General features: G+C 37.1%; 1 protein-coding gene across 2 annotated transcripts in view; it reads right to left on the reverse strand.

The window, feature by feature from the left end:
* RGS7 (regulator of G protein signaling 7) overlaps nucleotides 1-18731 on the reverse strand; it is a 270089-nt gene that overhangs the window by 233617 nt on the left and 17741 nt on the right. The window contains exons 1-2 of one of the 2 annotated variants that reach the window (XM_084516179.1): nucleotides 15046-15272; nucleotides 13930-14037 (exon numbers count right to left, since the gene is read on the reverse strand). In XM_084516179.1, the coding sequence (XP_084372305.1) occupies nucleotides 13930-14007 (78 nt within the window). In that variant the 5' untranslated portion in view covers nucleotides 14008-14037; nucleotides 15046-15272. Of the gene's footprint in view, nucleotides 1-13929; nucleotides 14038-15045; nucleotides 15273-18731 lie in introns of those variants that run through there. The other variant, XM_084516178.1, reaches the window with a different exon arrangement.

Below are 18731 nucleotides of genomic sequence, written 5' to 3' on the forward strand. Positions count from 1 at the left end.
CTCCTACACATTGCTTTAGTTACAGATATCCTCTCTGTTCTTTTAGTGGCATGAAAAAGCCCTAAATTTGGGTTTCATAGAATTTCATATTATTTCAAACATGGTATTCATATGCGTTACATAGTTGGGCTGCAGTGGTTACAAAACACAAAATGCCACTCTGTCAATAAAAGTCAGTACTTCCACTATTCTTGTTTCAGCAAGAGTTTCCCCTAGACAATTTACAAGGAATGGAAGGGAAAAAATATTACAGATGCCATCTGGTCTTCACAGATGGGCCAGTACTGTAGGTCATGTACATTTTTTCCCTCTGTCATCACTCACAGAAGAATTTGAAGCAGGTATAGAAACAGAAACAATGGCTCTAGGAAATATACTATCAGCACACCATGCAGTGATTCGACCACTGTATCTCTGCTTAACACTCCACTGGGAGTCAAACTTCTCCAGGCTAGTGAAACTTCACTCAAAAATGATACAGAATCTATTAGTCAGAAAGTCAAAGGTTAGATCTGTAATGAGTCACATCATCACAGTGGAATTCTGAAAAATCAACTGGAAAAAAAATTTCTATCAGTGAAAAAAAAAAGGCAATATTCATTACTGTGATACTGCCATCGCCATGCTATCCACTATCCAAAAATATAATTAATTTTATCCTCAGTGTCTCTTTAAAGTCCAGCTGCATTATCTCCAAATTTCAAATGGGAAACAAAATTGCTACCATTTTATCAAACAGGAAAGCAGAACAATGAATTACATCCATATTCCCACTGCCCTGTATTCTAAATGCAATACTTGACTTTAGACACACTTCTTGCTCTTCTGCAAATTGCATTCTTGTGATATCACAAGAATTCACCAGCCATTTTTGCAGCACTGCACAAACAAAGAATTTCTGTGGTTCCAATCTTCTTTCTCAAAAAAAAAATGGATTAGTGTTCAAATGATCTTTACTTTTAAGATCAATCCTGTTTCAGCTACCATTTAAAACAATACCTAACTCTTACTTACCTGCATCCTAAACAGCTAAGCACAAAGAGCCTGTAAGCTTTTCACCTTCCTTGATATAGAGTGATTTGTTCAAAAACAATTAAGCAGCACAACCTAGACTTAACCCAGTTCTCCCATGCTTGGAGTCTCCTACTCCATGATCACATTGAATCTCTAAAGGGAGGAAATAGGCTAAGATCTGACATATTAGAAGAGTGATACAACAGACCATTCATCACAAATCATTCTAGCAAAAAAAAAAAAAAAAAATTGTGACTACTATTGCATTTCAGTGCAACATCCTATCTGCCAGTCTTTCCACTATGTTCTAATACAGACTATATTCTCAAGACATCATTCATCTCCTCATTCATGAAAAAGAAGTTACACTGGCTAATGACTATTATCTAATTTATTCTTGCTTGTCAGAAATCATTCACTGTCTTAATAGTTAACGTTAAAATTGATATGTCAATTACGAAAACTTACTTGGCTTGTAGAAAGGAAATTCTTTCAAAAGTGATCGTGACATTTACTTTGAAGGGAATATTGAAAATATAAACAAAACATAAGATTTCATCTAACTCATTGTACATTATAGCCTACTTCAGTGGGAAAAGCCCGCTCCTCACAATCCTAGCATGCTACCACCAGAATGCCACTGCATAACACCTTCTGTAGCATTTCACTTCCTCAGAGACCATACAGTAATTTTCAAGGAATTAACCTTAATAATCTGAGTGAGGACAACATTTATTCCATATTTGGAGACACACAAAGTGAAATTCCACCTCTACAACTATAAAGTAAATAGGAAAAAAAAAAAAAAAAAAAAAAAAAAAAACTTAGGAGGGAAAATTTCCCACCTTAACTGCATCTATCAGATGTTTTAAGACGCTTTATGTTTAAAGAAATTTCTGTCCCAAGGATAGCTAACAAAACAAACACCCAGAACAACGAGTGTTTCTGTTTAACACTGTTAAGTCTAACCAGTTAATTTCCTCTGTCCAACATAGCTTTCAAAAAGAATAGGACAAAAATATTCAGATGTAGCCAACAGTATGGCTAAAACTTAAATAGATGCTAAGATATTCATGTCAGATTTGGAATACTCATCTAAAATTCATTTACTATGTCTATATGGATTATATGAAAAAGTCAAAAAGGTGAGATAATGGAGAAAGGTGAGAACATACAGAAACCTTTTTGTTCTTGCTAAAGTCTGCCAAGATAACAGAAAACAAAACCACTGACATTTGGATCAATTAATGTGAATAATGAATTTGTAGCAAGCTCCACTTCCATTTTGGTGATCCTCAACTACTATTCTGGAAGTGACCATTCCATGCACTGAAAAAAAAAAAAAAATATATATATATAAATATATATATATATATAAATATATATATATATATATAAATATATAATATATATAAATATATATATATATATATATGGAAATTACCTGATCTCAGCCTCTTTTGAGTGGTCTCCCCAAATCACTTACCCACTTCTTTATTTATACTTCGAGTATATTATTCTGTGCACAGAAATTATCTTTTCAGTTTATCAGTAGAATACTAAACCCAACAGTCTCCTACAGGCAACAAGTGCAGGCAACAAACTGCAGTGTTTAGGCTCACTGACAAACACATGATGACAGTAGAGGCATCCCACCCTGAAAACTGCAGAATGGATATCAACGAATTAAAACCACTATAAAAGACTCAATCAATTATTTGAATAGGTCGCCAACATCAACACCCAGCATGGAACACGCTATTTATGAGACCAGTATTCCTTTCTTCCTCAACATAAACCCTCTCAGTATCACTGCGGGATATTTGCTCACTACCCAGGGAGAAGAGCACCACCTAGTGAATCTCCAGCATTATCTCCAAACACACCTGCAGATTCGTGCTGCCCTCGTTTGACCCTGTTTATCTTCACCAGACCAGTTGATGGTATGGCTCACATGAAGATAAACACATTGCAAGTGATAAAATTAAGTGATAAAATGATAAATGATAATGCTAAATAAATCCTTCAGTGCCTCACTTGCATTTTCTCCTTGAACTTATTCCATGTCTTTCAATATTGCCAAGAATGACCAAGAATAAGCCGCATAAAATAATCTAGTTAAATAAACCATTTCACATGAGAAAAAAAAAAAAAAAAATGGTAGAATTCCTATTTGAAGAGACATCAATAAGTGTAGTTCCTCAAAACTTTTTTTTTTTTTTTTTTTTTAAATAGCAAGTCGAAGGAACTTAAAATTAATACACTTGTGTGCTAATACCCTTCCAGATAACATAAAGTGAAATCTCAGCATCTGTGGTTATCTTTATTTTACATAATAAACACCAGTGACTTGGAAAGAAAGGTAGAAAGTTCAGAAGCATACGTACACTTTTATACCTTCATGACATTATTTTCATAGCTTAAAATAAGAGATTCTGAACAATGAAATAGGGGATTAGAAAGGACAAGTCTGGTGGTCTTGCAGTCAAAGGTATGCCTCAATTTCCAGAGTGAAAAGAAGCATAAAAGAATCCCAGAGACAATAGCATTGGCTATGGCCTGCCTGATCAACTGCGTACTTAAGTTTCTGTTAATAAGTTAACGTGGTGACAGTTACAGATGTGTCACTGCAGATAAACACAAATTAAACTAAATAAACAGATAGAACATCTCCACAGTTTTTGTCAATATATATATCAAAATGAGACAAAAATGCTACCTCAATATGAGAACAACACATGTTTAATGAACAACTGAATATGCTCTTAGACAACCAAAAGTAGTTCTAACACAAGTGGAGTTGATGGCAAAGAGAAAGCAAGATCAGCAATATTTTCTTCCATAATAAATGAAACTAAGTAGTTCAGGTCACAAGTGTCTGTAGAACAGAACAGTTGCCTAAACTTTGAAAGATTCCGGTATTTAAAGGGGGCCTACAGGAAACATGGGGAGAGACTCTTCATCTGGGAGTGTAGTGACAAGACAAAGGGTAAGTTTTAAACAAAAAGAGAGTAGATTTAGATTTAGGAGGAAATTCTTTACTATGAGGGTGGTGAGGCACTGGAACAGGTTTCCCAGAGAAGCTGTGGGTACTCCATCCCTGGAAGTGTTCAAGGCCATGTTGGACGGGGCTTTGGACAACCTTGTCTGCAGGGAAGTGTCCCTGCCCATGGCAAGGGGTTGGAACCAGGTGCTATTTAAGATCCCTTCCAACCCAATCCATTCTATGATTCCATTATATGATTTTCCTATAGCAAAGGTACCATTCTCTTACTACATTTTTGGTGTTTTTTTTTTGTTTTAAGAAATGAATTTCACTTGAAGAAATTAATATAGATAAAGCACTATAATATTTATTCCTGCTTCATACAAGCCAAAAGCATTTATCTTCTCTTTAGAGAAAGAAATTAATGCATTAGCATTATGAGTATTTGTATAGTTCTTCTCCTCTGATGGACTCCAGACTACAAGGGCCAGAATCTCATTTTCTGTTCCCCTCTCCCTCCCCCTCCTTTCATTCAGGTACTGTGATGATACCCTAGGGTTATAGGCATGATTTGTGAAAAGGTACTAAAAATCTTTAGCTCCTAGTGACTTGAATGAGATTTGTGGTTGCTTAGTAACTCTGAAAAAAAGCTGAGACATCTGAAATCTAGTAATACTGTAAGCAGCTGGGTAGAACTTTTGTTCTTTAGTGTGTTCTATCTGGCTAAAGGAGAATTCCTACAATCACCGTATATTACCACATTCCAGGTAGTACTTTGTACAGAGTACCTTAAATTTATCAAAGTAAATGGTTACTATTTATATAATTTGATTGAGTTTAGTTATTCTGCATATCATCTATTTTACATTATTAGTTTACATCATTAGTTTATTCTTCAGATCACACTTACATGCCTATATCACTAAACATGCCAACAGCAAGGACTTTGTGGTACAGATGCAAAATGTCCTATATGCACTCCATAAAGACTGAAGCACACAACACAATGAAAGTTCTTGTAAAAATATCTAACTCAAGGTTGTGTGTTTTTTGTTTTATTTTAAGCTTTGCCATTTTTCTTTTTGATACAGATTTTGTATCAAATGTAATTGTTTAGCTCCCACTGATATCCAGAGGTGCTGTGAATCTACACCTGAGGGCAGAATCTAATTCAGATTTAAACCTCTTACAGTCTGTAGTTCAGAGAAGTGTAGCTGTTAAGAGGCCCTAATATGTCTTTCTTTTAAAGTGCGTTCAGTAAACTGCTTATACATTCTGATATAAAAGTAGATCAGAAAAACTGTATTTCCATCAGAATTTAGGGCATCTTTAAATAACATCTATTCAAAATACTTCTGTACTGCAAACAGAATCTCAAAGACAGGAATTCAGATTTATTTTAGCTGCACTGCATATACAAGATGAATGAATCATATTGACAAATACATGCAATTCATTTTTACAGCATGGTAGGAAAGGTACAATACTGCTATATCATATATATGACATACTCTCAAAGACCATTATGTTTTAAAGGTACATGAATACAAGCTTTCTGTTCATGCATATACAATTATGACTCAATACAAGATGGTTTGGCTGCTGTAATATTCCCTCCAAAACAATTTCCACGTATGTTGAAAGCCTTTTTTTTGTTTAAATGTGACTTGTTATTTAATCAATAAAAAACATGCACAAAAACATAACTGTCACAACAGCAATATGCCAGTAAGATTCCTGACCCCACAAGACTACATCATAAGAACTGGCCCACCCCACTGTCACAGTTTGTCCCACAGCAGCAGGACTCTGCATTGCTCTGAGGATATTTATCATCACCAATCTCTTTGTCAGATTAGACTACTGGAATACTACTGAAAACAATCACAAACTGCAGCAGCAGTGTTGCAGAAGAATTAATACATGTATTTTTCAAATTTCCCATTTTACCTGAAATGCACTTCTCAGAAGTATCTTTTCATAAATCTGTAAAAAGAATTACAGGAAAATGACTTTTTTTTATTTATTTATTTTTATTTTCCACTAACTTCCATGGATAGATTTCTATCTGGCTGGTCCTTAGGATCTCTTCAGCACCTGCTTAAGGTTTTTTAAGAATGAAATCACCAAATTTTTTGCAACACGATAAATCCTTAGACATCTCCCCAAAAAGGATTTTTTATATGAATGACACCATGGATCTAATACACTTCAGATTTCATTCAGTGGCTATCAAAGATGTTTCTGAGTAGAAATAGCAAAATAATTGTAAAATACTTGAAAAAATAGGCAACGGAGTTACACATCTGCAATGAAAAAGATGTATAAAATATACATTATGGTGTCATTTCTCCAGTTCCTAATTCATCAACAGTGAACTTTTAACCTGAAGTATCTTTGAGGGAAAAGCAGGTAACAGAAGTAAGAGCAATGCCCTGTTTACTTCCACAGACAAAGCAGTTTCACTGAAGCTCAGCCGACAAAGCTATCTTCTCGGAAATGGACAGAGCATTACAAATAAATTGAAGGAAACTCATAGCAGCATCTGACAAAGGAAGCTTTCAAAAAGACACATGCATAAAAAACAGGCCCCAGTTGTATGAGGATAATTAATACAAAGATTATAAACTGGCTACCACAGCAGGGTATCACATAAACTAAGCATAGGCTTAGGGAAGATGACCAAGACCCCCAACAAAAAAGAAGAAAAGAAAAGGTATGATGAAACTACTCAAAGAATAACTGAATGCTCATGATACAGACCAACTCCTTATTTTGGGGAGTTCAGTGAAAATCCAAAAGGACAATAATCTGAAGTCTGTTCTCATAAGAAATAAAAAGTATAGTTAGTTCTGGACTCCCACCATTTGAAAACCATTTGGGGTTTTAATTGAAATGCATATTTGATTTGAAAATTTTTTCCCTATTATATAAACCAATTTTTGAACAATTTAACAGACTGCAATATACAGATGTTTAAATTCTACAGTTTGAGTTTTTTGTTTCATTAATATCAAGCTTCTGTCCCTGTCAGTGAAGAAGTTTGTATGTTACCTAGTAAAAGCTTCACTGACAGTTATGATGGCTTTATGTGGTGCTTCTATTCCTGTTCCTACAGCTCAGTTTCTTGGCCAGCTTGCTTTCCTGCACAAACCCCAATCAGCTCTCCCACTCCAGATAAAGCTAAGGCTTCAAACTCCAGTTCTCAGACAGTTCAGCTCCAAGGACTAATGTTTGGCTTACCAGGCAACATCATTCTTGCCATATACATTCCAGTTATTATAAGCTACATGTACTCTTATAACCAGCTCAACCTCTTTATCTCCAACTTTTTTTTTGTAGCTCATTGGAATCAAAGCCAAAATCAAAATTCCCAGCTGATCCCTTTGTTGTGGAAAATTGTAGGTGTTATTTCCTACTTTTTCTTCACTGCATCATCATCTGAAAGTTTCATTTGAAGATTTTTACTGAAGTGGTTCAGTCTTCTCTGACTATCCCCACTCACAAAATTTTCTCCCCTAATACATTTGCCTAAGGTTTACATTACCACCATTAAAATCCACACTTTTCTTTCCTTGATCAAAATCCACAGAAGTTATCCTCCCGCATTACCAGCTCCTTCCCCCTACCGCTGCAATTCATTAAATAGTAATAATAATGGAACATATTGAAGTCAGTCCAGGCAGTATTTTGCAAGCTCAGCCCTTCTCTGTAGAAAATACCATGTTCTACTTCATCAAAAAGAGAATTCTAGCTTTTCCACTGCTCTAACATGCCTCAGCCTACCCACTGGTAACACAGACAATAATTATATGCAACTCTTTTGTATTTTTTTTTTAAGATATAGTTGAAAGCTAACTACATTCACACCCTGTATTTTAATAGATCTGCAGTCTTAACCCTTCCCACCAATTTGCATGAAAAGTTTTATAGCATGAAAGCACCAGACATATTCTGCTGATGACATTCTGTTTCTTCTAGGTTCCACCAGGGATTAAGACTGTAGATGAACTTCATAAACCAAGTTTCTTCTGTTTCAGCAGCTTTTACAGATTGATCTGAAGTTGTTGTGGTGTTTCCTATACTTAAAACTACAAATAAACTTCAATTGTTTGTTATTGCTGAAATGGAAAAATAGCCATATTTTAACAAGTTTTATTTGCATGTACATTTTTAATGTAGTCTTGTTCATATCAGCTTTGGTGGGAATCTTTCAAATGTTATCATCTGATACAGGTTACTACAAGAAACTCCTGCACTCCAGAAACCATGTTGGAAGTCTGAAGTGAAAGAAAACAAAATACAAAAACTCCCAAACAAACAAATTCTGACTCCATATTGCACGTCACTATCAATAGCATCATTGTTTCCATAGTTACAAATGTAGACTGCTTCAAAGGAAAAATGGAGAGAAACTAAAAATGACAACGCACAATCAAAACAGACACATACAGTTTTCAGGTGGCACGTGGGATGGAGAAAGGAAGTAACATGGTGGCACAGAATTCTGTGGTGGTTTTGTATTTGACAGTAATGCTAGTGATCTGAGCACATCAAGCTTAGACCAACAGTAAGAAGCAGCAAACCTCTCACTGTGAAATCACTTGATACATTTCTACTCCTAGTGGAAGGAAGAAGAGAATAGAAAGAAATAAAAATATCAGCAGGAATCACCAAAGCAAACACGCAGGGCAGGTGCACCTCTCACATCTGCAGATCTAGCCACCTGCTAACTCCAGTAGACAGTGTTTTAATCATGTTTCTTTGGGTTGCATTTTCAGTGGTTCTGTATAGTTGCAAGACAGTCAAATCCTTTATACTGCTCTTATCACAAATGATGCCAAAGCATATACATGTATTCTCTACCTAGTGTTGACAATAACTATTCCAGAAGTGGATACAGCATAAAAAAGAACAACTGCACAGCTGGTAGATACAACATAAACTAAGAAGAAGGGGTGAGAGCATACAGCAAAACATGGGCACTCCACAGAATCTAGCAACTATTCTGTCCCTCAGTATTGAGTTCCTGCCCCCTAACTATCACCTAGCTTACTTTAACAGCAACCAGCTACTCCAGAACTATGAACATCCTCATGATGTTCATGCTGAAGAGGGAGGAAAGTTCTGTTCACATCTTACAGTCAGAATTCCCAAGGCCCATAATTGTGGATTGATCTCAGTCAATTCTATACATAAGCGTGTCAGAATAAGACCAAGAACAGCATTCACACTTTGCACAAACTGCAACAGCATCACCATTCTGCTCTTAAGAACAAACTTCATATTGTACAGGTTTACTGTAATTTAATTCCCAAAAACATAAATTCAGGTACCACCCTGGCATTTGCATGTACAATGGAGTAACAAACTCTGCAGTTTTCACTGGGATCAAGATGCACACATAAGTTATGACAGTGTACTCAGAAATGCATAGTATCAAATTAATTCTTATATGAGTGAGTGACAGCACTTAGAAAAATGCCACCTACTACACCCTCCCTTACCTTCACAGGCTTCATGGAATAGAGTTAACTGATATCATTTTTTCCCAACAATCTTTTTTAAGTGAACACTACATAAAAGCCACATGAGAACACAGTATTATATGCACTCAACCCTGAAAGTCACCTCTTGTACAAGCAGAGGATAGAAGAATGGTTATTGGAAGATGGTGCTCACTATTTTCTAATGCTCTTTTACAACATTTTTTAAAGTATCACATCTGGGAGTCATAGCTTCTACGATGGTAAACTAAAAACTAGCTTGAGATTATAAATTCAGCTTTTTCTATACATGGGTACTGGTGTATATGACCTTCAACAATTGACACAAGAACAGAACAAACACATCACTCACATTATTACAGCACTGAAAGCCTCAACTGTTAGCAATTCTAATCAGCTTTGGAAAAAGCTATTTTAACATTTGGGGCAGTGAGGAATACGGAGAATCAAAGCCTCAGTGACAAGAATATTACTATTCAGACAAGGTTAATCTTACTGTTACAAAATAAGACCATCATCTCTCAAATGAAGCTAGTTCAGACAGCAATACAATAACCATTAAACTTCTAATCCTTGCAGCATATGTTTAACTAAAAAAGTAAACAAAGAACAGACCAGAAAGATAAACAAAGGTTTGGTAGGACCAGCAGGAAGTCTAAAATGGAAGTTCTTCAAAGACTACTCTTTTTGAATCATTTGTGCCACACACCGGACAAAACAGGCTAAGTTGGGCTCTGAAACTGCACAATACATAGACCATATATTACATCTCAAGCATCTTCTTTAAGACCTAACTTCTAGCAATAAACTAGCGTTAAAGAAATCCAAGATTTCTTTAGAAACCTTACCTTTAGCTCATAATGTCTTATGTCTTTTAATTGCTGACTGAAATGAACTCTGTTGGAGAGGAAGTAAAAGCAGGATTTTTTTTATTTTTTATTATTTATTTATTTATTTATTTTACATTTTCCATGTTTGCCTAAGGCTACTGGCAGAAAAATTCAGGACTTTTTCCAAGGTATGTCAGTACCAATGATGTGTCACATGTCATTACTTTATAATTAGGCTGATAGCCAAAAAGAATAATGCAACTGACGTTCTATTAAAATAGAAAGTATTCCCCAAGGCATAAAACCACTGACACATAAGCATCTTAAGAGGCAGAATAAAAATGATGTAAGGAACTATTCATTCATGTTACTGCCTTTTCCATCATAGATTCAAATAAGTCATTTTAGAATTATGCATGCATGGAATATTGAAGTAAAATATCCTACAGTTTGTTCGTTTGTTTCCCGAGTATTTCATATCTGAAAGTAAAATGCAATAAAACTTTTTTGTGAATACAAGCTACTATAAGAAAAATATGCTTTATACTGCATTTTGATAATCTTTCTTCAATCCCTCAGATGAGTAACTAATCACAAACCAGATTTAAAAAAAAACACAAGATTTAAAAAAAAAAAAAAAAGGAAAAACTTCCATGTCAAGAGTTCACAACTTACTTTAAAGTGCAATAATACTCAATTTGTAAACACCAGAACTTCATTCTCTAAAGAACGCTCTTTCTATTTCCTGCAAAATGCTCCTGACATAATCAGGATTTAGGAAACCCAGGGCTGAAAGTCCTCATAGTTTAGAATATACTTAGTTCAGATTGTCTGGAAGTTAGACAGACTAGCAAGAATCATCAGTTTACATAATTATATTTTTATAGCCATTGTCTTCACATAGCATGGCCAAATTTTAGTTCTTATTATCACAAGAAAAGTGTCCCACCTATTCCTTGCAGGCACATATATCAGAAAATGAATGCTACTCCATGTGTTGGCATTGTATAAACTACTGAAAAAAATAAAAATTAAAAGAAAAATTGCAGTGTTATTCAAATTACAAGACTTCAAATTCATTTTCCTTCTGAAGCCAGTCAACTGCACTTTTAATATTTTTTTTTCCCCTAACAACTATTAATATTTTTTTCAGTTGGCCAAAAAACAGTCCTTCACAAAGTTGGCAGATCAAGTTCTTTGTTCACTCTGCACAACACTTTCATTTCCAACACAATGACAGACAGAAGTATTGTGTTTTCAAATGTATTACAAGGAATCCTGTGATTTAGTTGTTGCTATTAAAGAATGATATTCAGAGACAATATATTCTGAAATGAAACGATTTCTACTTAACTATCCTTCTCTTATGTTCTAGGCACAGAAATTATAACACATTTGACTACAACCAATAACTTACTGTAGAAAAATGTAGGGGATTTTTTTTTAAGTTATCTATTATTTTGTCACCTATTCCTTGCATATTGCCATAGGGAAGACTATTCTAAGTTTTCTCTCTACTCTAACAACTTTAAATGACCCTTTTGATTCAGTATGCTACAAAAATAAGTTGAGATCTATAAAAATAGATATGGCACGTAATACTGTAGAAGATTTGGGAAGGTTTGGGAAGTTTAATACTTGGTGCACCACTTGCATTTTAATGATAACAAGAGAAGGACCATTGCTATACTAGAAGACAAATTGATACCATCCCCATACATCTGATTACAGAGAACTGAAAATGTATTTGATGCTGAACATGTAACCAAGGTTTTATGTCCTATTCCCACTCCCCATTTTCAAATTTTCCCTGCATCACCAGGATTCTTGTCACCTGCTTCAGAAGTTTCCTTTGAATCTGGAGGCTGCTCTGGGGCAACGTTAAATTCTGGCATGAGGTAATACTAAATATAATAGATCACAAGCTTGGACAGCTGCTGAGACAAAGACACCACAGGAAAAGACAGTTTCTCTGTTTTTCTCCTCTGTGTACTAAGTAAGCAGAGAAAAGATTTGTTTCTCAGCACAGAGTACAAATATGGAAAAATTCTGTCCAGAAAGATCAAAACCCTATGAAGGCTTGTAATATAATATAAGTTTTGGTACGTTGCTTTTAATATATGCAGAACATCTTTACATATAAATTAATGCACACGATTTCATTTTGAAACACACTTGTGATGTCAATTTTAAGGTAACCCTGTATTTTTCTAGATGTGCAATTTTACATAGACATATAATGAAGGTTAAATTCATAAATTCATTCACTTTTGAAAAAAATATAATTTTTCAACAGAGCAAATACCATCAGAACCCACTGAAATCAGAAATATATTTTAAAATAGGAAAGAAAAATAAGCCATGTATCCATCTTAATTTTGAGACTATTTTATAATTTCTGGGAAAAGATAACTTACTGTTGATGCCTCATTTCTCCTCAAAGACTAAACTGTGTTTATATTGGATATTTTGTTACAGTTAACTTGCAAAAATAAAAGTCAGTGCCTTTTAAAATATATTGATTTTTCCACCTGATAAAAACAAACAAGCTAGAAAGTACTGCATTCTAGGAATAAACAAGTAGTTATGTAATTATGTATTTCAGTGTGCAAGAGCATCTTTTTTTCTCTATTATTAGAAATTGCTATTCTCTCTTGAAAAATGCAATTAAAGATTTATCAAAATAAACACAATCACCAAGTTTACAGTAAAAAATAATAGTGTATCAACCATTTCAAAATCCCCAAGCATCTACTGCCACATAAATGAAAGCATAATGGCTACATAACCCCCACTCCTGAAGTTCAGTGTCTGGAAATTTGTATATTGATGCTATTAGAATAATTACATTAGAAATCCTTCCCAGAGAGAATCCCTGAAGTGTATGTTTGTTTTGTTGTGGTTTTTTTGTTTGTTTGTTTGTTTAAATTTCTTTTGTTTTTAAGTTCTAATGATTGCAGATAAATAATATCTTTAATCAGTTTTCTCCTCATATAAGTTAATGGTTCTGACTTTCCTACACCTTAAGAATCTTTGCCCAGAGAGAGCAATACAAAATAATACATTATGTCGTTAATATTTTGCTTTAAAATATATGAATTCATTTTACTAATAGGTATTACAAGTGAATGCTTGAAATCAAAACATCTTCCAGTCTCTGGCACATGTCATATGTTTCTATGCATAAAGTGAATTAAATATATCAAGTATTTCGAATCAAAACCAACTGATCCTGAACACGATGCACAGCTGACACGTGCATTTATATTTTACCATTCAAAACAACAAATCCAGTCACTTTGTAACATAGGAGTCACTAGCAGTACCTGGAATATAGATCTACTTTTCACATGCCATTTGATCTGCATTAGGCAGCATAAACATCAACAGATAAAAAAAGAGTCCAAGTCCATGTCAGGTGATTGTGTTCAGAAATCATTCTGCTTCATTCACACCAAAGCAAAGCAGTAGCTTCTATTCAGTACAGCGTAGAGAAACAGTAAAAATGATGGCCTCACTTGCTAGGCAAAAGAGTTCAGGACGTCACCATTTCCTGAAGTACCGTCCTCAGCTTTTGAAAAGCAAAGCTTACCTTTCTGTACACCAGCATGTTTGGGGATTCATCGGCCACCCCATTGCTGCTTTGTCCGTAATTATTTCCTTGTGCCATGTCCCACAGATTTGATCTGCTTTTGTTGTGCTGTAAAAGGTAAAAGTGGTCTCGTTAAGCCACTGCCTCAGGTTTCCTTCCTTTCTTGATGATTAACGGACCTGAATTTTTACCAACACATTATCAGAAACAGTGGATGTCCTTAACTCCAACAGATATTTACACCAAAGCAAAGCAGTTAATTCACCTTTTACTGTCACTACTCTCTTTTGCCTGTAAGTAATGAATGTAATATGTTAATCTAATTTAGCCTGTAATGAATTGTCACTCCAAATAGCTCCCTGACACACCAGCAGCCACCATATCATGTGGGTGCCTCCTCTAAAAGCCCTCTTCCCTCCTCTACACAGCTTCAGTGAGGGATGTTCTGCACCTAAGACCACAGTTTAGGGGGCACTGACTGGGGCCATGACTGCATGTGCAGCGCTGCCCTCTCTTCACCGTTTGGGCCAAAGCAACTTTCACAGCACACAAACATGTAAAAAGCCACCCACCCACTCTCAACTTCTCCACAATTCACCATGTAATGTGCCGGGGGAGGGGAGCAGGTTGCAGGGAGTATTGGGGGTGGGGGTGGGATACGAAAGAAGGCAAACAAGCTTCCCGGTTGCTTTCACCTACTTTCCTCGCACTTCACCACAAACCACCGGCTCGGCCGCCAGCCCCGTCTCCTGCCCTCTCTCCCTCCCTCCCCCCCCGGCCACACGGGAGCTGCACCGAGCCAGCGCTCTGGCTTTGCACGCAGGTGTGAGAACGTGCTCCATCTACAGACCGCGCCGGCGGCCGCGGGGAGCCCGGCGGACTGAGCCCTACCCCAAGCACCCCATTCCGGAGCCCTCCCCGCCGCCCGGGCGCAGCAAATGGCCGGCAGCCCGGCGGCGGCGCGTTCAGCACAGCGGGGAGAGGCGTGTGCTGGCTCAGCACCGCGGGCAGCGGCAGCCCCGCGGAGAGCAGCAGCAGCAGCAGCAGCTCGCTCGGCACCGCGGACAGCGGCGGCCCCGCGCTCAGCACCGCGGACAGCGGCCGCGCTCGCCTCACCTGGCGGGCCAAGGTCACTCCTGCGGCTCCGGGCGCGCCCCGCGCGGGCGGCGTCAGCCGGCAGCGGGCGGGGGTACGCGGCGGCGCTCGCTCATCACACGCGGGCACACACACACACGCTCACACGCACACACACACAGCCGGGGCTGCGGCTCTCCTCTCTCTCTCTCTCTCTGCTCTGCCGGAGCGGCGGCAGCGCAGCGCCCGCCCCGCAGTGGAGCGGCCGTCACGTGGGGGACGGGCACGTCAAAGGTGCTGCTGCTGCTGCTGCCTCCGCCGCCGCCTCCGCCTCTCCTCGCCGAAAGCGGCGGCCAAGGAACTGCAGCTGCTGCAGAGCTGGCAGCGGCCCCTGGAAATGAGATTAGGCAGTGCCGGAGGGCTGGGCAGGAAGAGAAATGTGGGCTAATGGGATGGGGAAGGAAGGAGGGAAGGTGGTGCGAGAGGCGCAGGCGACACCTGCTCCCCGCTATCTCCTTCCTGCACTTTCACCGGCAGCAGCAGGGTGATCGGCTCTGCCTGATCCTCGGCCCTGTTCTGGGCACCCCCTCGTTCTTGCTGAAAAAAAAAAAAAAAAAAAAAAAAAAAAAAAAAAAAAAAAAAAAAAAAAAAAAAAAAAAAAATCCGTGGGGAGCTCGTGCCCCGTTGGCACTGCAGACCACCGAGCAGCAGGAGACAGCAAGTCTGTACCAACCTGACGGGAAGGAGCCCTGAGGGCACCTCAGGACATCCTCAGGGCTATTTTACTATGTCCAGTTTGTCCCTCGTTTGCAAAGGCATGTAGAGTTGACCACGATAAAACTAAAAATAAGGTCTGTAGATCATATTTTTCAACATCACATGGATAAGAATGCTTTCATTTTCCAAATGCTGAAAAACCCTGCATGCAACATCCACAAGAACAGAAGATACTAAAGTGGTTAGCTTTGGGATATTCCCATTTGAAAGCATCTTGTCTGGAAACAGTAACTTATTCAAATTTCAAGGATGATCTTGGAAATAAATAAATCTTCTACAGTGCACTGCACCTTGTGGAGTGTGCACTGTTGGAATCCCACAATAGACACACAGAGGTTTCCATACATACTGTCATCCTCACTCTTTCTACCTTCCTCACATCCCAAAGAGACTCAAATCAACAATATTCTGTTAGAAGTTAGCTATTAGCAACTACTGATAACTAATCTTAACTACTCTTTCGAGTTTTGCATATGCCTTCAAGTCCTTTAAAAGAGCAAGTGACAAATTAACTAAGGCATTGATAGTGGGCCACATACAAAACAAAGAAAATTTGGACCTCTTAGGAAGTGGAAGAAAGGAAGATAGGTTTAATACTGGTCTTATAACGAGCACTGAAGTAAAGACAGCTGACCTCAAACATGGAATGGTCTTTAGGGAGAGTAGAAGTAAAAGGTGAAATGACCCAACAGAGAATAAGAATAAATAACACAGCTCAGGGGGATATACTGGGTAGGAAAGGAGCTCTGTAGCAGACAGACAGCATATGTCTAGACTTTTCCACAGAAGAATAATTTAATATGTCACAAGAAAAAGGCACCGTGGAAAAAAAAGAAATTTGGATTAGAGCAAAATTTGGAGTTTTGAGATGGAAGAGATCAATACAAGTGAAAGAATTTGATAGCAAAAGAGGAAAGTAAAGGAAAAAGAATTACAATGGATGAAAAGTGGCAGAGAAAAATATGAAACTAAAAAATAAACAGAACTGGAAAAAGGCTCATTTCCCATTAAAAACTTCTTGATGTAAAGTAGCATCTTGAGGAACCTAAACAATGAAACCTCAAAATTCTAATCTTCCAACAGACCCTGTGATTAAGTCCAGTCCACTGTTGAGAAATGAATACCAGCAGTAAAGATCTCAATCTAGTTTTCCTAGCCATCACATACATGTCCCAAGTGACCAGTGTTGGAGTAGTTCACATACCACAGATTTGACTGTGTAAGACCTGTGTAAGGTGTACTTGATGTCAAGAGAGAAGTCTTCCAAAATCTGTTTAAAAAGTTGAATAGCAGTAAATTCACATTCTTATTTATCAGACTGTTGTCCAAATTTCTGAGTAAAAATGGGAACTGCATAAAATATGCTTCAAATGCAATTTTACCATAAAAGAGGAGAAAAATCACTAAAAATATTGATTTACACATACTCTTTCCATTTGCTCTGCCAGCCAACATTTAGTAAAGAATTTGTGTTAAAGGGGATTAAAAAATTCAAACATTAGCAAGTTTCCAATAAAGTCACATTCTTGTTTTCTTACTCTGCCTCATCTTACTACCAATCCAAGTGAAAAAATACAGACAACAAAATTCTTTTGTATTGCAATTCTTGGCCAACATACACAAATTTGTTTACAATGTGTCTTTAATCCACCTAATTCCTATAAGCCATTCAGCAAGTAGATTTTGGCAGGAGTTATAAGTCTTTGTAAAACTCCCTAACAAAGCTGACTAAATCTATGCAACAACATTTCCAAGCTTTTACTCTCTGAGAACCTCTTCAAAAATGAAGGCAGAGGTATCCCCAACTGAGTTAGAGTTTTGGCAATTCTGCCTCCAATCTTGATTTTGCTTTAAACATACTGATTAATTTCACAAAGAAAAATACAAGATGTTATACTACTTGGGTGGGGCTTATATATTTTCTTTGAAACAAACAAATTTCATTACCGTAAGTTATATTCTAAAGAAAATTCATTCAATATGTAGACAGAGCAACAATCTGGATCTGCTGAAGTCAATACATGTTTGTCCATTGATATCAAAAGGAAATATATTTCACATACAGTATTTAATCTTGTCCTTGGAACCAAAGGAGTAACACAGTCATCACTGTTATGTATCTCATAACTACAAACTAGCTACACTGAAGCACACCATTTCATCAGCATGTCCACTGACAAAATGAAAAAGAAGCTCTAACCTTTGAAATGGCAAAGCAAAAGAGAAAAACAGAAATAATCCAACATATTTTATTTATTTATTTATTTTGGTCACCATTTTGTGGTGAAACAGATGCTAGAATTGATAGCTTCATAAATACAAGTCAAAAGAAATTAATTTCTTTTCAAAATACCTAACCGGATAATCTCATTCTGATACAGTTGGATGTGCTTTAATTCATAAATTATTTACACATCTTCTCACGTTGAAAGTCATCACTTATCTCATCCACAGCTAGCATTAGCATCTCCAGAAAGCATGGTCTGACAGAAGAGGAATGTTCTCTTTCAAAATGCAAAGCAAAAACTACTCATTAATAAAACAAAGATGATAGAAAAAGGCTGCCAAGGGGCAGCTTTATCTAACAAGGCAATAAAGGTACATGATTTAGTAAGGTGGTGACTACATTTTCTGTGTTTAGTTGGCAGTGTCAATAAAGCTCAAGTATTCTAGTAATGTCTCTAGTAATGTCATATACAGATGGTACACATAACAGCTATTTTTAAGTCAGAATATTACGTACAGACAACATCTATCTGGATATGAAGATCTGGATTTTTTGTCTGTTCTACTGATCTGTAACATTATGGCAGCACACTGCCCATATCCATTATTTATCTCATCTTATACCTACACTGAATGTTCCTTGGAGTAAAGACTTGCTGTGCAACCTCTTAGAACAGCATGATCTTGTTCTATGACCAAGATTTTGAAACATTACTGCATTATAA

Source organism: Aythya ferina (genome assembly GCF_964211825.1).
Source record: "Aythya ferina genome assembly, chromosome: 3".
NCBI lineage: Eukaryota > Metazoa > Chordata > Aves > Anseriformes > Anatidae > Aythya > Aythya ferina.